General features: G+C 51.1%; 1 protein-coding gene across 2 annotated transcripts in view; it reads right to left on the bottom strand.

Moving 5' to 3' along the window:
- Positions 1–22,590, bottom strand: part of PRKCA (protein kinase C alpha) — a 347,330-nt gene that overhangs the window by 90,409 nt on the left and 234,331 nt on the right. Inside the window, exons 1-3 of one of the 2 annotated variants that reach the window (XM_036268038.1) lie at positions 13,937–14,019; positions 7,538–7,649; positions 4,068–4,196 (exon numbers count right to left, since the gene is read on the bottom strand). In XM_036268038.1, the coding sequence (XP_036123931.1) occupies positions 4,068–4,196; positions 7,538–7,649; positions 13,937–13,954 (259 nt within the window). In that variant the 5' untranslated portion in view covers positions 13,955–14,019. Of the gene's footprint in view, positions 1–4,067; positions 4,197–7,537; positions 7,650–13,936; positions 14,020–22,590 lie in introns of those variants that run through there. The other variant, XM_036268037.1, reaches the window with a different exon arrangement.

Raw genomic sequence — 22,590 nt, 5'->3', positions numbered from 1 at the left:
CCACCAGAGCGCCCTCGACACCCGCCGCAGGCTGGAAATGTGAAATTGCAAACACTTCTGCAAACATTCAGCAGCGGGTGGGCCGCGTCCACATGAAAGGGAAAGGGGTGTGAGCCCGCCTGCCCTCCTCCCCGGCCAGGGCCAGGGGTCAGCTGTGGGGGGGAGAGGGCAGGGCACGCCTGGGCACTGGGGGCAGAGAATCCTCCGCTGAGCAGGGCACCCCCACTCCTTACTACTTACAAACAGAAAAGGTTACCTTTGCAGCCGAGGGACCTGATGAAAGGCCTTCACCAGATGATCAAATGTAGCATCGCCAATAATGGGCAATCTGGGCAGAGTTGAGGGTAAGCAGGTCCTGCTGACCCCTCGCCCACCTAACGCAATGGACCGGCACGTCCACCTGCACACCTGAGCTAGGTCCAAATCTCGCAGCCCAGGGTTTGAACAGGAATGACCTCCAACTACTGCCTTTCCTTCAAGCAGGTAGCCCAGTCCAACTCCTCCTAGCTGGCAGCCCCACGCCGTCAGCATGTCCTACAAGCCCATCTATCGCAAAAACATTCCTGCAAAACCTTTAGGCAACCAAGAAGTACCTGCCGTACCCCCTCTTTCCCAGCATTGGCAGAGAGAGTCAAGGGTCACTGCCAGCCTCAGGGTGATGTCCAGAGTGCAGGGCAGGAGCCCGATGTTCCACCCTTATTGAAAACAGCCCCAGGAAGAAGAATTTACTTGGAGCCCACTGCATGACTTCTAAGGGCTGTGTTCTGCCGAGTGGGAGGATTGCAGCCCTAATCCCCTGAAGAGAAACTTCTCTCCAGCTCTCCCCACCTCACACTCAGAATCCCCCAATTCCTGGGCCGTGCCCAGCTTCCCGAACACGCCATGCCCCTCCACGGCTCCGCGTCCTGACCTGGGAGCCCCCCACCCCCGGTTCCGCTCTCTCTTCCTGTGGGCAGCCGTCCTCAGGTGCGCCCCGCGTTCAATGCCCTGGTGCGCTGCCCTGCCATCCTTTTTCACGTCACAGTGCCCCCAAAGACGGCACCTTCCATGGCGTGAGGCATGTCTTCATTCTCTCAGCAGCCGGGCGCCCCGCGGAGGGCTGGCTCCGTGCTGGGTCAGTGTATAACGAGCAGGCGACTGAAGGAATGCACGGTCACCCACCGTGGACGCAGGGACGAATGGGCTCTGCAGACGCTCGCTGGGGTAGGGTGGAAACGTGGGGGGAATGGTACTAGTTTAGTCGCAGCAACGCGGTGGTGAGTCACGGGCACCGTATCGCACACAGTCCTGGGAGGCAGACGGATGATGGGATCCTGCCGACGCAAGAATCCCAGAGCCCGCCGGAGCCCCCCCACCGGACTCCTTTGAGAATCTCTTTCTCTGTGCCGAATGAACACCCAAGGTGTGTGGGGAAATTAGACTCCTGCAGAATAACCTCTTTGGGGGAGAGATGTGTTCCTGAAGCAGCTATAAAGCATACAATATTTTTTCCATTTACTTGCAACATTAAATTGAAAATGGGTTCCCGCGAGGAATTTTTTTTTTTTTACCATTCCTTCACATGAAATAAAAACATAAAGAATGTAGAAAAGCTATTAAGATCGCGTACTGAATGGAAAAAAAAAAGAGAGACACTGTTCAGATAACATCAGCACCACTGACCAAAGGGAAGAAATAAAAACAGCAGGAAATCGGAGGCCTTTCCTACAAATACCGCACCAGCCCAGACAGGAAACTCGTCCCCGTCTCAGAGGGGACTTCCGCCCACAGCAGGAGGCCCTGGGGAGTTTCTTCCACTTTGGAAACTGTGTTCCGTTCGAGCGACTCTGCGCAGGAAACACGGAGAGGGAGCTGATGCACCCTTCACACGGCAGCTCGGGGTTCGAGTGCGAGTTCCGCGAGCTCCCTGGCACCCGGGCCACTGCTCCCCTCGTCCGGGTTTGTGGTTGCTGTCTGTGCTCTCCTGGACGCCAGGCTCGCTCCCCAGTCCCGTCTGCGTCCTCTCTGCCTCTCCAGTATCTGCAGTCCCACTTATGCCCTCCCCCCAAGCATCCCCAGGGACGCACCGTTTAAGGCCCCCCTACCTGAGCATTTGGTTACCCTTGGACGTGGACTGTCCTTTAATTCTTTCATGTGTTCCTCCTTCCCCCCTGGTTCTGAGTCCCGCAGTTGGGCCTTCTGTAACCTCAAAGAGCATGCGGCGTGCTGAACAGGGGTTCAGCAAATATTTATGGGTTTGCTACTTATTCGAAAGGAGACGCTTTAACAAATAAGAGACGTGGGGTTTCATAGCCTGTAGGTGTGGGAGTCAGACCTGGGCTCCAGCCCCCACCCCATCACTTTTCCACGGTATAACGGAGTGATTTCCTTCCCTTTGCTCAGCTCACTGGCCCACCTCGAAAATGCGGAGAGTAGTAGTCCTTTGTGGTGGTGTCTGAGGGGTCAATGAAATAATAAAGTCCTCTACACACAAAAAGGTCCAGTCCTCCAAAGTCTAAGTACACAGCAAGTTCTCCATTCTTGGTAGTCAGATCACTGCCAAGCAAACTGGCCCGAGCCACTGGGCTGGGAGGAGGGCCGGCAGTCCCGGAGGAAGGTGCCACCCCCGCAGGGACTGCTCTGAGGGACCTTTGCTCTGTAGTCCTTGTAGGCCTTTTGTGCTGGGTAAGTTTGAGGTCTTTTTGGCTTTTGAACACAATTTCTAGCGAGGAACACATGGATCTATTTTTCACAAATGTATCACGCACTATTTAAAAATGTGACTCCTTTGATACTCAAACTATAGTTGTGCAAGGATGGTACTATCAGGGATGCTGGGTGAAGGGTGTCTGGGAACTGCCCTGTCACAGCTTCTCCTCCCTCCTTCCTTCCTGCTTCCTCCTCCCTCCCTCCCTCTTCCTCCTCCCTCTCCCTTCCTCCTCCTTTCCCCTCCCTTCCTTCCTCCTCCCTCCCTCCCTCCTTCCTTCCTTCCTCCCTCCTCCCTCCCTCCTTCCCTTCTCTCCCTCCTCCCTCCTTCCCTCTCTCCTCCTCCTTCCCCTTCCTCCTTCCTTCTTTCCTCCCTCCCTCCCTTTCCTTCTTTCCTCCCTCCCTCCTTTTTTGCATTTGGACCATAAGCTCTACTCTTTATGGTTGTGTATATTTGTGTTCCCATTAAAACCAAGCAAGGATACGAGGTTGACCCCTGAGAGCTAAACCGTAAGTCTACAGAGTGGCGTATGGCAGGTATGTCAAGTACCTGAGGACATCAGACGGGTCCTGGGCCAGCAAGACTGCTGGATAACTCGATCCAGGGTGTTGATTTACCCAAAGTGGATCTGGGGGGCCAACCACAGGAAAAGGCAGGCTATGGCGGAGCCCACCCAGACACAGCCCCAGGAGGGAGAGTCCTGGCCCACGGACAGGGGATTCCGGTCCCGCGGCTGGGCTGTTTGGGGGAGGTACACGTGGTGTGATCGTTAGAGGCACAGGGTATGGAGCCCAAATGCCTCGGCTCCCATCTCGGCTCCTTCCTCCGACGTCGCAAGCTGCTGAGCTCTTTGTGCCCCAGTCTGCTCTTCTGGAAACCGAGGCCGGAATCGCGTCGTCGTGAGGACGACACGAGTTCATCTACGTGGCGATCGTAGCACGACGCCTGACACAGAGGCGCGTCCACACTCAGTGGTGCGTCCCGTTGTCACTGCCTTTCGACGGACTCTTCGGTCATCACAGCCTGAGCCCACTGACCGTCTGGACCACCCCTCCCCTCGCCCCGGCGCCATGCTCGCTCCCTGCGTTTTGCTTAATTGGCTTCCCTGTCCCTCTGTCACCAGGGGACAATACACTGGCCATGCTGGCGGAGTGCCCCCACCCACGCGGCGGTCAGGACTTGGAATGACATTGAGCATTTGGGAATCTGCGTACAGAGCGGTCTCCTAGACGACGTGCTAATGGGGATCCGTGGCTGAGTCGGATCAGCTCCGAGGCGGCGACAAGCCCCGGTGTCTGAGCCCTGCCTCCGTGTCACCTGACTGCCATCGGAATGCCCGCCGGGCAGCAGCATGCCCGACGCCTCCAGGAGCAGGCCTCACCTGTGACATGCAGCTTCTCATCGGTGACCTCAGCCTTCAGGTAGATGCGGCCCCTCTTCTCGGTGTGGTCCATCCCACAGAGGCTGGGGACGTTGATCACGCATTGCTTGTGCACGTTCATATCGCAGGCTGTGGACGAGAAAGCACAGGGTGAGGCGGGGCGCATGGACCCAGACCATCACTTCCCTCAGTGTTTTGGTTGTAGGGGCGCAAGTGAAAACGAGCTGCCCTTTAACTCGATACTTTGCTATAATGTTGTCGGTGACAAAGAACTGTTAGCAGAGGGCCCTTGCAGCACAGGCCTCGTGTGAGCGACAAGATCCACACCGTGTCTGTCCAGTCTTAACCGAGGAAAAACCCCCTGCCGGGTCTGCTGAGACTGCTTCAAATAGTTAACAGTACACAAAACTCACGTACGTTAGTGCGTACGATGCACAGGCTGATTCATGTCTTACGTACACGGAGGCAAACAACATGCACATTTTAAACAGAAGACGCTTTTTGCTGAAGAATTTCTTACGCCTTCCCAGCTCCCCACTCAGAAAGGGTAAGAATCTGTGGGCTGATTATAGGAAATTCATAAAATTTTCCTTTCCTGAGCTAACTGTATTTTCAAGAAGGCTTAAATACATTGCTTGTGTGTGTGTGTGTGTATGTATGAAAGAACTTGTATCTGATATTTTAAACCTGTCTTCAAATATTTAAATATTATTCCAAGTAAAACAAATACATGCCTGGCATGATATGCCATTCCTTACCAGCTGACATTCCGTGGGCGAGACAGGGGGAGGATAAAAAAAAAAGACTAGTCGCTGCAAGGAACCAAAGACACCGCAGAGAGTCCTGGGTACGGAAGGCAAACAGGAGACTCCCTGTGGGTGTCGCAGCTCGTGGCCCTGGTGCCTTCAGGCCCCCAGAGGGGATCTGGCCACGGGAGCCGTCACGAATCCCCGGTGGGATGCCACAAGGCTCCCCTGTCACCTTCGAGGTGGGGCCTTCACGCCATTTCGTTTCGAGGGTTTAATTTTAACGTGGTGAAACCAAGGGCAGACGGCACAGTGAAGGACGTCTGAGTGCGAGGACTGAACGCTGGAGCCGGGAACATGGACCCAAGGCGGCAGGAACCGGCTGACCCACCAGTGTGGCTTCTGGCAGGGCGTCTCCTTGCGAAGCTAACTGCTCGGAGCCACGTACCTTGATTTAGCAAAGATACAGACTCTTGAAATGATCTTTGAGTGCCTGGGAAGAATTAGAAACTTAAAGGAAGTAAAGGCCACAGCCTCTGGGAAGGGTTCGGACCCAGGGAGGGCCTGGGAGGGGAAGGCGCTCTGGGCTGTGTTCTTGTCTTGGCGTCCACATTAGGGGCTGTCATATCTCGGGAAGCTTATCTGCTCTCTCTGATTCCATTTCCTACTCTGCAAACTAAGAGGCTGCCCGGACAGTGGCTGGGAGGTGTTTGCCAGCACCAGAATTGTTGCAGTATCATGAGCTACAACGTGTAAGGGAGCAGGCAGAGGTTTCTTCCCTGCAGCTGTGAGGGGACGGGTCGAGGTCCTGGCGCCCCTCTGCTTACTCTCCTCCTCCCTCCGGGGGGCACAGGCAGCTGCCCGGGATGCCCTAGCACTCCAAGGAAAGGAGTCTAGAACAAACACAACAAAAAACACTGCTTTTCAGAATTTTTTTTTTTATAGTAATAGGACCCATTTTTTAAAACAAAATCTTAACTGGAATCCTAACATCTAAACCAGAGTAGTATTATTTTATTAGCATACACTTAGTCAATAAATTCAAATTTATACCATTTATTTATTATAAGGACATTCACGGACAACTGACAAAGCCCTCTGAGCCTAATGGAATTCTGAAACCAGCTGTTCGAGATGCTAGTTCAGCCTCAAGAACCCCTGGATCAAAATGCATCTTGTTTAAGTTTCTGCAGCACCGAGTCCCGGCTCCCAGAGAAGAGTGTGCACGGACAGGGCCACTGCTCGGCGCTGGGCTGCCGGACCCGGGCCTCCTCAGCCCAGGGGCCGCAGCAGTGACACCTGCTCGTGCGTCCTTCCCAGGGAGCCGAGCTCCACGTCACCTCCTCTCGTCAAGGTGGAGCGTGACACACATCCAGGGCCTCATCCGTGTTCCCAGGGTGGAAGCAGTTAAAAGGATCTTTACAAATGCACCCCGAACGTGCACTCGGAGACCCCCGAAAACCATGTCCTCGGAGTCCCCGTGTTTCCTGGGACCAGCAGGTTCACCGCAAAGGTTTCGTTAGGCTGTTCAATCCCACAGCCTGGTGAGGGGTGAACCCTCTGTCATGAGAAACTACCCGTCTGTTCTGTCAAGTCCCTGTATCTTTATGTCTATGTGCTGTGTTTCTCCCTGTAAGATCTCCATATATAGCTTCTGGCTGTAACCGTAGTCACTCATGAACGACAATATGCCGATATTTCCAGAACGTTTTCTTGTCTACGAGAAAAACAGACTCTGTAATTACCTTTCATGTCCTAAAAGTATCCATGTTTAGCAAAGCAAATAAACAGCCTGGGAAACGCCTCTCAAAATACGAGAATGATCAGAGAGTTTCCACAGCTGGTCTTCTCCCCTCCTGGCAGGTGATGGAGACACGTACAGGACAGGGAAGGAGAAGGGAGGAGGTCTTCGGTGACTTTATCTCGAACTGGACAGACAGAAACTGGAGCTGCCCATGGACATACGGGGCGGGTGGACTTCAGTAAGAAGCCATCCTGGTTCTTATTCTCATTGTGGTTTCAGTTTAAGGAGAACCTACTGGATTCTTCCACCGACCACCCACTAATTAGAGACACAGGAGAATAATGACTAGGCTTGCCTAGCTTGCTCTGAAGCCTAACCAAATGTGGATCATGTCTTTTTCAACACATGGTGTTTGCTTTGGGTCTTTTTTTTTTTTTTAATCCTCACCGGAGGACACTTTTGCATTTATCTTCAGATAGGGTGGGAGGGAGAGAGGGGAAAGAGAGAGAGAGAAACATCGATGTGAGAGAGACACATCGAGTGGCTGCCACCCACATGACCCCAACCAGGGCTGGAGACAAAGTGCAACTGAGGTACCTGCCCTTAGCGGGAACCGAACCCAGGACTCTCTGGTCTGCGAGCTGACGCTCTAACCGCTGAGCCAAACTGTCCAGGGCTGCTTTGGGATTTGACGAGCCTGCCTTTCACAGTGACTGAAGATTTCTACCACGAAAAACTGTGACAGCACCAACGTGGTTTATAAATTGGGTGCTTTCTCTGGGTTCATAATTAGGCAATTAAGTGGTTGAATAAACCAGAGCTTCAAGGGTGGAAACATCCTACACTTCATCGGTCTGGCCTTGGTCTGAACGAATTCTCACGATGGGCGAGTTCGCGTGGACGCCACCGAACCCGAAGTGCCCGGAAAGCCTGGGCGCGCCCGGAGCCTCGCCACTGACCGGACGAGAGGACGTACTTACTGTCGCATTTCATCCCCTGGTGGATGAGCCCGTACAGCAGCGAGCCGCAGTGGTCGCAGAAGGTGGGGCTCCCGTAGGTGTGGATTTTAAATTTGTGCTTGCTCCTGGGGTCCTGCGGGGAGAAGAAGAGCGCTGCTCATTGCAGTCACGAGAGAACCCCGTCTGAGGGCCAAGCAAGGTCAGGCCCACCCCGGCCCAGCCCCACGTCAGGGCTTGACGGAACCGGCTGCCGTGAGGCCCCAGTCTGCCCATCTCAGGAAGGTGCTGAGATGCTCAATCCACGCACAGCAGTAGGCCCCTCTGCCGAACACATAAAAGCGGAGGGTGGAGCTGAAGAGCTTCCTGTCCCAGCTGGACTGTACGTCCACTTCGTACTCCCCACGTCCCTCTCGGGGCCCGTTCTCATGATATCCCTTCCCCCGAAACGCGCGCTGTGTCCCGGGCAGCTGTGACCACGGGGCTGCCGAGGGAATATGGAAGGGGTGGGCGAGCAGGGTTTGGGGAAGGGACCGAGACCGAGAGCGCCCTCTGAGACGGGTTCAGCTTGAGCGAGCCCCTCGTCGAGGGTTTCTCAAATGCAAAGGTACAAAAAAGATCATCTTGGCTTCTGATGTTCTAAGGTCCTGGGTGCTGGTGATGTGAGGGAATTCCAAAGGCGATTTTGGCTTTTATAAGATAACTGACCAACTGGTTGACTTGGGAACCTAAAATCTAAGCCACATACATGACAATGAATTACTACGATTCCTTTTTAAAGACGAATTCTAAAATTCTGGCATGTTTCGGTCGTGCCACACAACACAGAGAATAGTACGTCGAACGCAGAAGCACCACCAGACCTGATAAATGTTAGCATTACTCCCGATTTTCTGCTGCATGACTCCTGTCCTCCTTCTGCAGAGATGACACTGACCTTCAAAGTCACACGGCTAGTAAAGATCAGAGATGGGATTTTACCACATCTGCGTCTTTTTTTAAAAAATAATCCTCACCGGAGGATATTTTTCTATTTATCTTCAGTTAGAGTAGGAGGGAGGGAGAGAAGAGAGAAACATTGATGTGAGAGAGACACGCCGACTGGTTGCCTCCCGCACGACGCTGACCAGGGCTGGGGACCAACCCCAACCAAGGTATATGCCCTTGACCAAAGTCGAACCCGAGAATCTTTGGTCCTCGGGCCGATGCTTCAACCGTGAAGCCAAACTGGCCAGGGCCCACTTCTGTGCCTTTAACACTGATTCCCATTCAAGAACTCTCAGAAATCCACTCAGAATGAGGCTCTGGTCCTAACATCTTTTAAACACATTTTTATATTTGCGACACAACTTTTCCGTTTTTGGAAATGAGAGCACCACCTGCTTCGTGAAAAACTTTCCCTGGAACCCAGGCTAGCTCCTTCCTGTGCACATTTTCTGTGGCGACAGTGGCAGAGCTGAGTGGCTGTGACAGAGCCCATGTGGCCCCAAAGCCGAACAGTGGGGACCTGACAGAAAAGCTGGCCCGTATCTGCTCTAGGACTGTCTTCAAAGTTTGGTCCCAACTTTGCCGTCACCTGGATCTTGTTGGAAATAAAATTATTTAGCCCACCAGAAGCTCTGCGCGGGGGGCCTCGGGTCTGTCTCCACATGCCCTGCAGGGGACCCTTGTTGGCAAGATGGACTGCTTTAGAAGGTTCCCCAACAAACACTTAGCAGGTGCTGAAGAGATGCTGGTGTCCACATGGACAGATGCTCAACTATTCAACAGTATGCTGGAGGCAGTCACTAGTTCACTAAGTGTCCCTCGGGGTGGGAAAAATCGCGTTTCTCGGGAGATTAGTTTTTCTAGTAAGCAGGGGCTGTGAATATGGTGTGAAGCATGGCTTGGCCTTCACCACTAGTCCTCCAAACAGCCCACCATTTCCCCAAACATCCTGGGTCATCAGGCAGAGTGCCCAGGCACAGGCCAGTGAGAGTATCCATTAACAGTGCCCGCGAGGACAGCGAAGGTTGTGTCCTACCTTGGGCAGGGCAAAGAGGGTACCAGGGGAAGGACACGGCCAGGCTCCCCGACGAAGCGAGGCAGCCACAACAGGTGCTAGGAAAACGAACACGGCAGCGGACACGCAGCCCTCCGGAGCCTGGGCACGCCGGCAGCTCCAGGGCGGCTGCCCTGCCCGTCCGCGGTCACACGATCCCTGTTGACTGGGCGCACGTGTGACTTGCTTCACTTTTCAGGAAAATCTAAGTCTTACTCACTCCACCCCTACATGGCGTCTTTAGGCCCTAACGGTTTGGAGGTGTAGGAAGAGAGAAAACCATCGATTTCGCCTTCTAAGTCCGGAGGATGAGCAAGTCTTGGAGTCCTGCTACTTCAAAATCACGAGCGGCCAAGGATCGTGCTCACGATGACGACGACAACACCTGTTGTGATCACCACCTGAGTGAAGGTGCTTCACCGGAGCAGGGTCTCCCCCGTAAGAAGACCGGTTGCCGGGAGACCGCTGTTCTTACTGGAGCCTGGACACAGACGCAGTGAGTGACCTTGGAAAGGTCATGTCCCTTGTTTATGAAGCAGAAAGAAAACCAGTCTGCCCAGGTGAGCGGCTGGAATGCCGCTTAGCTTAGGGAACATGTAAGGGTGCTGCAACCCGGAAATCCTTAGACAAATACGAGAAGACAACTGCAGTTATATTATCCTTGGAAGGAAGCCAAGGCGCCCGAGGTTTCCCTCACTTCCGTGACGTGGGCCTGAGTGGGAAGGAGGAGGGAAGCTAATTAGCTGCAGTCCTCACAGGTGGTCAGAGCTGACGCCAAGGTGGCAAGAAGCCAGGAGACTTCCTCTGAGGTCCGGAGGTCCTGCCCTCTGCTGGAGACTGGCCTTCCAACACCCCACGGCCTGTGTCCGTTGTATGACCTCCTGCCAACCCCACTGGTGGTGCACTGGACTGACCATAAGTGGCATTTCACGAAGCCCTCCGGTGGTCAGGAGGTGCTTGGGCTGCTGAGGATGCCAGGGGCAGAGGGCACGAGAGGGTGGCCAAGGCTAAAATCAAGTTCAAAAACTAGACTAGATGATCTCGTTGATTCTGCCTTGCTTTCAAAAAGAAAACAACACACTTCTTATTTTTTTATTTTGGAATAATTAAAGACTCATAAGAATGTGCAGTCTGGCTGGTGTGGCTCAGTGGTTGAGCATCGACCCTTGCACCAAGAGGTCGCCGGTTTGATTCCCAGTCAGAGCACATGCCCAGGTTGTAGGCCCCATCCCCAGTAGGGGGCATGCAGGAGGCAACCATTCAATGTTCTCTCCCATCAATGTTTCTCTCTCTTCCTCTCTCTTCCTAGCTCTCTAAAATCAATGAGGCAAAAAAAATTTTTTTAAAGAGAAAACTTGGTTTAAAAAAAAAAAAGAATGTGCAAAAATAGTACTACTATTCCCTATACTCTTCAGCCAGCTTCCCCAGTGGTAACCTGTTATATAACCACAGCACACCGGGAAAGCCAGGGCGTCCACACTGATGCCCTACCATTACTTCAACGACAGACTCTGGGGTTCACCCACTCATACACGCATCATCCCAATGCCTGTGTCTTTACTGAGCAGCCTATACGTTCAGTCACTCACTGTTTACCAGGTGGGGAGTGCAGTCATATTTGCTGGGCACCCATCACTGATTCAGGCAGAACCCCACCAACTTCCTCTTTCCTCTGACCTTCCAGAGCATGTTATTCTGTCTAACACGTGTGCATGCATGCACATGTACACACACACACACACACACACACACCCTGGAGACAGACACTGCGGTCTAAAAGACGGTTCCTAGAGCATGTGGTTGAATTTGCAGCTGGACCAGAACCAAGGCTGATAGTTAAGTTTTAAGCATGAAGTTGACCTCTGAGCTTCCTGGAAACCGAAGCAAAAAGGGAGAAGAAACACAGCAGGTTCCTCTGGGACTGCAAAGCCAGCTGGATGCGGAAATCGTCTTCGCGCCTCCCCGAGTCATTTTGTCTCACACATGCCGGACCTTCAGTAACGCAAGGAACTACTGAATCGTTAGCCAAGCACACTTCTGTCACTGCTCACGGCAGCGTTCTAGATAAAGTTACGGCACCTGCAAGTCAAGTTTGGCTGCACGCAGGGACGAGACAACGGCTGGTGTGCACACCAAGTGCTGACGGCTGCCGAGTTAGTAATATTTCCCCACCCGGTGCGGTACGTGCAAATCCTAGCCTTTACTTCTCCGGACACTGGCAGCCTCTTATTAAGTGGAATATGGGACCTGCCGTCATATGTCACAAGCCTGACATTTATTATCACGAAAGGGAAAACCATTCGGCTCAGATGTTTGTCATGGACACAGTTGTGGGAGAAGAAATTTTTGACTAACCCAATTTTGCATGAATGAAATCTAGCCCACACATCTGAATCTAGACCTTTTAGAGAGAAAAAATAAAGGAGAATTTCAAGCCCTATGGGTAGCACCTGCGAGACGGTTTCTCAACCTTTCCTTTGGAAGGTGGCGGCGTCGTTAACCCTCTTTGGAAACATTCTGGGCCCTTCTACCAGGATGTTCTAAGTCTTGCATCATCAGCACCACCACCTCCGTCGCCATAATTCTGTAATGTGTTAAAAATAAACCCAGAGATCTCCATTGCACTCAATTTTGATGCCGTTTGGGCCTTAAACCACCTGGATTTTAAAAGTGTATTATATACCCACCTGCAAGGGGTATTCTAGATAAGCTGACATTCAGTTTTCGGGGATGGAGAAGCACCTACAACGTGCAATGGAACCGCTAGAGAACCAAGAGCTCGGAGTGTACCGGAGGCAGGCGGCCGCTGATGCTCTTTTTTCTTTCCTCACTTGAGGACATTTTTGCATTTATCCTCAGATAGAGCAGGAGGGAGAGAGAGACACATCGAGTGGTCACCACCCACACGACCCCAACCAGGGCCGGGGACACACTGCAACCGAGGCACGTGCCCTTAGCGGGAACTGAACCCGGGTCTCTCTGGTCTGTGGGCTGACACTCTAACCGCTGAGCCAAACCGGCCAGGGCTGGTGTCGCTCTTTGCCAAGGATGCTGATACCTGAACGGACATCACTTCGTGTGCCCCTTTATTCAAGGAGGAAAATAAGGCAGGCTTTCTGCTGGAGGTCATCCTGGCTGGAGCGACCCCCCCATATTGGAATGTTTCTGAAACACCTCATGGGTTTCTCGTAAAGAACCCAAACGGCTGCCATCAAGGGCTGGAGTTCAGAGTTTAAGAGTTTCTGGAAAAGTCTGTTTTTCACCGGGCGACGCCCTGCGGAGCGGCCTGCTCCATCGCCTGGGGCAGAGTGGCTCCTTCAAGCTGCTCCCTCTGAATGTCAAGGAAACAGTCCCCCACGTTCGCCATCTGATGTGCTCTCGTGAATCATGTTCGTAAGCGACGCCTGGGTCTAAATGTCACCCACATGCTGACTACACAAGCGGAACCAAAAACACCGCGCTGAGCGCAGAACTGGCAACGTTTCTGTGATCTTACATTTCTTGGGGAGCAAGTTTTTGTTTTCCTTTTTAACTCTATGATTTAAAAAATTCCTATTTAAAATTTTCGTTTGTTAACATGAGCCTATTCCCCAAACCAGATCTACGACCAAGGTGATTTGATGTGGCCTGGGTATTACTGTAATCTTACACTGATGCCATGCCCTGAGCAAGGCACCCCCGGCCTCTGAGTCAGCCCAGAGGACTGTCACTTCGGGCTGAGGGACTGCACTGGGCCTCGGATGCCACTGGTCTTGTTGCACGTTGCCTGTTCTAAGAAAGAACTAAGGAACCTCATGTCTGGGGACAGTGAATTTTTATCTTCAAGCAGCCCTATTTTATTCTCATGAAGAACATTCACCTTGACAGTGGGACTGACTTGTCAATTAAGGCTTTGCTAGCCGACCGATTCTTACGGGTCCGTTACCAAGTTGCGCAAGATGCTTTAATCACTGTATGCGAATCGACAAACTCTTTAAATTAAGTTCTGTGTAAGTCTTACTAGCAGGGCAGTGGCTAAATAAACTGTAACATATTTACACTCAGCACTATGATGTAGCAGCTAAATCAAATGAGCTAGATCATCCTGTAATGACATGGACAGAGCGCCAAGACATAGTGAATAATGAAAAGGGCAAGCCACAGAACGAAACATAAAATATAATGACAGTTACGTCAGGAACCGGATTAAATATAACCTCCAGACGCAGAGCATAATAGGGCAGGATGGGTGTGTAAGTAACGGGCCTGGGGGAGCGCGGGGGCAGGCTGGCTTCGGAGATCTCAGCGAGAGGAGCCCTGAAATACTACCTGAAAAGGCTTAAGGTAAAAAAAAAAAAGAATTCATACATTATTTATGTAATCCGAGTGACTATGAACCCCACCTGAACAGATCTGGTCATTTTCAACTGGTTCACGAGACGCCAGTAGAGGGAGAGCCCACTATGCTGAAGAAATCCAGGCACAGCTGCTGTATCTGGTGATAAATGGCTTTGCCTCTGGTTGCTCCAGGATCTGCTGAGAAGGTGGTGTCCACAGTAGGTCACTAGGCAGATATTTGGTACCACCAGCCATCAATAAAGAGGAAATCTTTTTTTTTCTTTTTTTTTTGAAATCCTCACCCAAGGATATTTTTCTGTTTATCTTCAGATGGAGAGGGAGGGAGGGAGAGAGAGAAACATTGACATGAGAGGGACACATTGACTGGCTGCCTCCTGCACGACCCTGACCAGGGCCGGGGACAAACGGCAACCGAGGTACGTGCCCTTGGCTGGAATCGAACCCAAGACTCATGGGTCCACAGGCCTATGTTCTAACCACTGAGAAAAACTGGCCAGGGCTGAAATCTTTTTTTTTAAATCGTCACCTGAGGATATCTTTCTATTTATCTTCAGATAGAGTGGGGACAAAGAGAGAAACATGGATGTGAAAGAGACACATTGAGGATTAGTTGCCTCCCACACAACCCCAACCAGGGCCGGGGACCAAATCACAACCAAGGTACATGCCCCTGACCTGGAATCGAACGCTCGACTCTTTGGTCCACGGGCCGACGCTCTAACCGCTGAGCCAAACCGGCCAGGGTGATAAAGCTGAAATCTTAATGACAAGCTCTCATACAAAAGCTACAACTCCCTATTTGGAAAAACTTTTACATGTTGCCACCACCTCCAGAGAAAACCTTGACATATGTCACTGTCTCATCAATTCCAAAAGACTCTCTGATGGTTTAGTCTGAAATGCTGACATTAAACGAAGATGTTTAAAATGTGCAACTATTCAAACCACAAAGCCCATCATTTCCAGGTTAGCTGGCAAACTTCCTCGTTTCGCCCGAACGATGACTTCCTGTGCACTACGGGGTGCCAGGCGGCGCGTCCGCAGTGATGACGACACCACGGGTGGTTCGGGTCCCATCCCACTCAGGTCAGGCTGGGTCCACTGTGTTCACAAATGGCTCACTAACATTGTAATAACTCACTTCAGTGGTTTGACATGACACACATGTCCTTCTCCCTCTGCTCTGGGACCCACGCGGGGAGAGCAGCCTCTGGGACACCGCCAATGTCACGCAAAGGGAAAAGACGTGACAGAAGTACGCTCCTGCCCGGAAACAGTGCCATCACGTCTGCTCAGTGTCAGCCAAAGCAGGGCGTGTGGCTAGGCTGTCGGGCAACGGGCAAGGGCGCACAACCCTCCCAGGAAGGAGCCGCGGGCATTCGGAATAGCACTCACATCTACAAAGACACACAGGGCTCCAGTTCTACCGCACTTTTCATTCGCTGATGAAGAACAACAGAATGGGCTAGAACTTCAACTTTGGAAAGCTTGTAGGTTTAAGCTCAACCGTATATGGTTTGAAGTTGGTGATGTCAAATAAACCATCTACCTTTTCATCTTTTTTAATTTAAATTTTAAAAAATTTATTTGAGAGAGAGAGAGAGAGAGATGCTGTTCCACTTATTCATGCATCCACTGGTTGATTGTTGTGTGTGTCCTGACCAGGGTTTGACTCCTCAACGCTGGCTTATCGGGACGACACTCTAACCACCTGAGCTACCCGGCCAGGGTCCCATCTACTTTTCAGATTTAATATTAGCTTAGCAGCAGAGCGGTAAGGGGAAAGAAAACCAATCTCACTGGCTTACTACAGCAAACATTTACTTCTTACCCAGGTTATGCATCAGGGGCTTCAGGGCAGGAGAGCCTGTCTGCTCACCTGGGACCAGGGGATGAGGGGACAGCTGCTATTCGGGACATGCCATTATCCTGGCAGAAGGAAGGGAAAGCGAGAGATGAACTGGAACAATGCAGTCTGTGGAGGCTTCTTTCCAGTGGCTAACATCCCATGCCCTCGCTTCCCAGGGTCAAAGCCAGGCACGGGGCAAGCCCGACTCGGGGTGGGGGTGCTCTTCCCCGCGGAGGAGCTACAGTCCCGTGGCCACGGGTGGGCTCTCTGTCATCCGGTTAGAGGTGACGAAGCAAAAGGTGGTGGACAGTAATAAACTCTTTCACAGATAATCCTTCATTTCTTCATCTACACCATACACTTAGGAATTCATGAAAGGTTTTGTCTCAAGGATAAATCATTCCATTTCTTTTCCCTACAAGTCATACTGACTCACCTGAAGAAAACCATTCAAACGGTATGTTTCTCTGCCCGTTTAATTAGGTTTATGATAACCTTATAAATGGTCATCTTTTCAGGAAAATTCCCATCTTAAAAAATGGCTTTTTTTCCCCCCTGTGTTAAGTTTTTATTTTGAAATAGATTTAGACTCACAAGTTGTAAAAATAGTGCGGAGATTTCCTGTGGAACCCTTCACCCAGCGTCCCTGCTGTGACAACATCTTACCAAACCAGAGCCCATGATCAAATGCAGACGTGGATGATGTCGTACAGTGGACTTCACCCATTTCTAAATGCAGCCCCGTGTGTGCCTGTGCACAGCGGTCTACGAAGCTGTGTCAAGTTCACAGTCATGGTGCAGAAGAGCTCCGTCACTACAAAGATGCTCCCTGGACTGCCTGCTGTAATCGCACCCTCCCCCATCCCTACCTCTGGCCACCACAGATCTGTTCTCCATGAGATCAACTTTGATAGCCATTTATTTTAGCACCAAATCGGGTTTGCGCTGATTAAAGACCTAGCTAGCTCCAGTGCCAGAGCCTGAAAAGAAAACAATACAAGAAAACTTCATTATGTAACCCCCTGACAGCCCTCAGCCAAGTTATTTGTTTCCCAAAGAAAAAGTAAATAAATAAAAATCCAGGACCCAATTTATGTGACTATCCAAGAACAAATCAGAGACAAATGGAAACACATTTATTGGAGAGCATCCAAGCTCCTGTCATCTTTGTGTGATTCAGTAACGACAGGACGGGGTTGTCGTTCACGTGAGGGCCCTTGCCTGGCACCCTGAGATGGCACAGGACAAACGTGGAAGCCCCGGATTTGGCTGCAGGTAGGTAACACGTCCAGGATGCTGCCCTTCTGTGTGTCACGGACGTGAAAAAGTGTAACATTATTTGCAGGAAGGCTGATTTCTATGTCTCCCCACAAGGCTAGAAGATTCCCCAGCAGGGTCATCAGCTGATCAACTGAGCAAACACAACGGAGGAGGCAGACGGTGTATCCCTGTCTCTTTCTTAATTTTTCTTCTTTATTGATTTTAGAGAGAGACGAAGGAAGAGGGAGAGAGAGAGAGAAACATCGATGAGAGAGAACATCGACTGGCCGCCTCCTGCATGCCCCCCACTGGGGATCGGGCCCACAACCTGGGCATGTGCCCTGACCAGGAATTGAACCAGCGACCTCTTGGTGCACGGGTCGACGCTCCACCACTGAGCCACACTGGCCGGGCCCCTGTCTCTTTCTTCACTAAAGTCTAAAGGGTACAGGATTCTTTCTTCAAGTACCTTTGATTCCTTATACAGATTGTTCATTACTCCCAGTAAACATTTCCCAAATAGCAACCCCTCCTAACTATGTTGAGAGATATCTACTTCCTGATGTCCAAGGATCTTTTCAGTTATAACCTCAGGTTTTATTTTAAAAAATGTGCAGCCTGTGGCAAAAGATTAATCATCCACTTGTTATTAATTTTCAATTGTTTACTCACATGTTCATTTATGCAGATACAATCATATTTGTTATAAGAGAATACAATGAAGTAGAAAGAAAAATTATGTAGGTAAATATTTTGGTATGTTTCATTCAAGTATGTGTGTGTGTGTGTGTGCGTGTGCATGTGTGTGTGTGTGTGCGTGTGCGTGTGGCACACACACGCCTGTTTTCTTAGGAATCATCCTCAATAGACTGGCTCTCCAGGTTTTTCTTAAAAACAAAACAAAAGAACTGACAGCTCATCTTAAACATCTTTCCATGTTGTCAAATAGAAAGCAGTAACATGTTTCACTGTATATTTCACCCTACGGATGCACTGTGGTTGATTTCCCTGAACCCCCATTCCTGGACATTGAGGTGATTTCCAACTTCACGATTATAAACACTGCAAGGGCCTCATCAGCTCCTCAGGATGAAGGCCAGAAGTAAGAATCTTGGGCCAAAAGGATGAGCACAAAACGTTACATTTACAAGCTCTCCATCCACTCTGTGCCAGGGGTCTGTTTACGATCAAAGCACTCGGGTGGTTCTGGATAAGCTCACAGAGGGACCCGTTTTATATCTCGGCTAAACGGTGCCAGGTAACTTGGTTTGGATTTGAGTTTCATTAGGTGTGAGCATTTGTCCCTGAGTTTGGCTGCTCCCATTTGCCTGCCGAGAGCCTCCCCAAAATGACGGCTGACATTGTCTTCCCTCCTCTGTCCTCAAGAATGTACTGTTCTCTCTCTCTCTTTTTTTTTTTTTGGTTAATTCTCACCCAAAGATATTTTTCCACTGATCTTTTAGACAGAGTTGAAGGGAGGGAGGGAGAGAAACATCGATGTGAGAGAGACACATTTATTGGTTGCCTCCTGCACGATCCCAAGTGGGGGTGGGGATCAAACCTGCAACCCAGGTGCGTGGCCTTGACAGGGAATCCAACCTGAGACCCTTTGGTCCGAGGGCTGACGCTCTAACCGCTGAGCAAAACTGACCAGGGCTCTCTTTTCACCCCTTTTCTGAAACCGGGAGCTGAGAAACAGTGGAGGCTCATTTCTCTGGATAGTGACTCTCAACCATTGGTCAGTGAAGGATGGCTGGGCTGAATCCATAAGGCAGCAGACCATCTTGCACATTTAAAAAAAACTATTCCTTTAGCTTGCTCGAGTCGCTGACATTAGTCTCACACTGACGCACTGGGTTTGGGTGACTGGGTGAAAGATTCCACTCGGCCTTCACTCAGGCAAAGCACTGTCGCAGGTACAACTGGCTTGTCCTTTGGCGTCTGCCTATTGTGCAAACTCTGCATTTCGCTCCCGCATTTCCCCCCAAGCCTCTCTGCATCGGGCTGCTGTGTGCTGGTGATTCTAAAGCACACACACGTGCCAAACACACATATCCCTTTCTTCCTCTCTCTAAACAACCGGAGGTAATGCTCAGCACTGTCCTCCCGCTGTGACTTTAAATGCACCCTAAGCAAAGCCTCCCACACCTCACTCTAAAGGACAAAAACAGTACTTGCCCCGCTACCCCCAGGCCTGCATCCGACACCTCCAATTGCCGGCTCCAGTTGCTCAGCTCTCATATAAAACAGAAGTTTGCCGTTAGGGTGGCAGAAACCTACTCTGCACATTCGAAATTCGTTTCACTGTTGTTGTTGTTTTGTTTTCACAGAAAACATACACCTAACAAAAATATCTCGCAGACGTGCCCCTATTTCTCCCTGACACCAACAGCTGTGCTGTGACTTAGGCAGAAATTCAGGGCCGCGTGCCCTGCTCGAGTGTGCAGTCTCCCGGGCTGACCTGTCCCCTTCGCAGCAGGAGGCCAGGGCGCAGCGGCTGGAACTAAGAGGGGAGGCGGGGCCGTTAAAAAGCATTTGCTCACATACCTCGAAGCGATGTTCTTTTTTTTTTTTTTTTTTTTTACTTTTTTTTTTTATCCTCACCAGAGGACATTTTTGCATTTTTTGTTCAGACAGAGCGGGAGGGAGAGAGAGGAAGAGAGAGAGAGAGAAACATCGATGTGAAGGGACACATCGAGTGGTTGCCACCCGCACGACCAACCAGGGCCGGGGACAAACTGCAACCAAGGCACGTGCCCTTAGCGGGAACCGAACCCGGGTCTCTCTGGACCGCAGGCAGACGTTCTAACCGCTGAGCCAAACCGGCCAGGGCGAAGCGATGTTCTTTTCATGTGAGGACACAAACACTGTGATGGCTAGGACTCTAAAAACGCCCCCCCGCCCCACTGGCTTAACCTTAGAAAAAGTCAACATTCACAAGCAAAAGGCAAGTACAGCAACACCACGTGCAGCCTGCGGGCCGACAGCAGTTGCAAGGCAGCCCCGGCCCTGGTGCCGCACTGCAAGGGGCTGGGAGGCTCCCTCCGGCCCACCTGTTCCCCGGGCCTTTCCAGCGGGCGCTCTGTGTGGGGAGGGGGTCGCACACAGTTCTCAAAGGGCTCATCATTGCCTTTTACCTCGTGAAAGGGCCACCGGAGGGTCCGAGGTGAAAGACGAAGAAACTGAGGTCCAGGCAACGAAATGATTTAAGCAAATCCAAAGCTGGTGAGTGGCTAAATCAGGATTTCAACTCGCTGATCTTTAAACTCAACTGATGGGTCTGACCTGTGCTGGACGCCAAACCAGCATCTGGGCAGACACGCGACAGCGGTACAGGAAAAGACTCCCACCTCGCGGAAACCCATCTATCACTGTGGAGTCGGGAGCTGCGTCACCGCGATAAACCAGGGCCGACTGCACACTGGGCCAGAAGGCTCGTGATGGTATCAGGATGACCTTGACCTACAGTACAGATGCCCCGACTTTCTTTCTTTCGATGGAAGTCAGCGGCAGTGGCGGCTTCCACCTGCAGCATCTCTAGATTTCCATCCCTACTGCTGCCCAGATGCCCAGCTGGAGCAGAGAGAGACCCGGGGAATCCCACGGAGGGGCAGACGAGGTCGAGGGAGACCAAGAGCTGTGAGAAGGGCCAGCACTGGGGCAGCGAGGACTCCCGAGGAGCTTGGGTTTCACGGCCCGCGGTCCCCGTCTTGATACAGTCCGTTCCCAGGACGTTCAGTCAGGCTGCGGTGTTACTCAGCCTCTAGGATTCGTGTGACTCAAACGTTCTGTTCCTTCTGGAAGTAATTTTTCCATTATCCTCTATCAAGTGCACAGCACGTGACAGCCAAGCCGATGTCATTTCACAAAGAGTCTAATCGGTCTCTGTATGCCGCTATGATCCGCGCAGACAGAAATTGCAACAGGGAAGGTCGTGGGCGAGATAAAACGCCGCGGGGGACTTTCTCGTGGTGTTTGAAAGATAAAAGGTCTGTTCACGGGAGAAATTAGTGAAGTAGCTTGGCACTGTCCAACGGGACCTCTGGGAGGACAGGGATGTCTCACATCTGCACTATCCTGTAGAGTGACCACTGGCCGCATGTGGAGCACTTGAAATATGGTGACATCTACTAAGAACTGGGTTTTTAGGTTTTCATGTACTTTCAGTTCACTTAGGTTTAAATAACCACCTATGGCTAGTGGTTACTGTGGAGGGCAATGCACATGCAGAACACTCTCCGGAGACCCTCTGTTTGATCCCTTTTCACTACTCTGCCTCAAAAGTACCACGGTGGCAGAGGCCAGCGGGGAGAGCTCTCGGTCTCTGCAGATGGCTGGACAAGCCGGGCTGTTAATCCAGACCAAGAAAATCTAGCGAAGGTCGATATTTAAGGATCGAATAATCAAGTAATTGTTACCTGTTTAGGAACAGTCTAGACATTTGAACCAACTACAACTGTGAACTTTAATCACTAAGAGTGAGGATTTCTGGTGGGGGAGGGGAGCACTCGAACCTCCCTCACCAAAGCAAGGAGGCGTGGCCACGCTGTCCCAGCAGCCCAGACAGGGAAGAAACCCTTTCCCGGTGCTCCGAGCCAGGCAGAGCAGGGAGACAGGCAGCCCGGCCCCCGACGCCCGTCTGGGCACGACACTTTCTCACGAATGAACAGTTTCTTGGGAAAGGTCAGTCCTCTCCAGTTTATTGAGCCAATCACCTGACAAGTGTCCCTCTGACATTTCACTTGCTGGCGATGTCGGTTTCCCACATTACAGTGGGAGCCACAGTCCTAAGGGCAGACAGCCACTGCCCGTCAAGTCTGCAAGTCTGATTATAACTCACTTCCAAATGATTTGGTTGTACGGGTATTTTGTCCTTGAGCACTGCTTACAAGAAGCGGGCCACCTTTGGGGACAGGGATGCTCTCTTGGGCTAAAATTCTGGGTGTAAATGTATCTGTTTGTAATTAGCTCTCCTCTGTTGTTCATCTCGTTTCTTCTATTACCGATGGAGACGCCACTGTTCGCACGCAATTAACTATGAACAGCTCACTATTCCGGAGAAGTCTGCAGGCAGGCTGTAACCACATGATTTTTTTTTTTTTTAGACAGAGTGGGAGGGAGGTGGAGAGAGAGAGATGGAGGGGGCAGGGGAGAGAGAGAGAGAAGCATCGATGTGAGAGAGACATATAGATGGGTTGCCACGGGGACAAACTGCAACCGAGGTACGTGCCCTTGGCTGGAATCGGACCTGGGACTCTTTGGTCCTCAGGCTGATGCTCTAACCACTGAGCAACCAGTGTTTTTTTTTTGTTTGTTTGTTTTTGTTTGTTTTTTTGTCTTTTTAAAAGACCCTTTTCTTAATGTGGACTCTCAGAATTCAGTTGCAAATTGCTGCTAAGGTTTACCACTACAGACACACCTGAGGATCAGAAGTTATTTTGACACAACCAAGTATAAGGCTACAAATGTGATTCTCTTGCTCACGTCTGGAAGCTGTATGCAGCCAGAGCAGGTTTTAGCTCTTATCCTTGCTGCTCCCTGAGGTTACTATGACATTTCCTTTCTTTTTTTTTTATCCTCACCTGAGGA

Source organism: Molossus molossus, unplaced genomic scaffold (genome assembly GCF_014108415.1).
Source record: "Molossus molossus isolate mMolMol1 unplaced genomic scaffold, mMolMol1.p scaffold_m16_p_19, whole genome shotgun sequence".
NCBI lineage: Eukaryota > Metazoa > Chordata > Mammalia > Chiroptera > Molossidae > Molossus > Molossus molossus.
The sequence above is the reverse complement of the archived record's forward strand: the minus strand, read 5'-3'. Positions and strand labels throughout refer to the sequence as shown.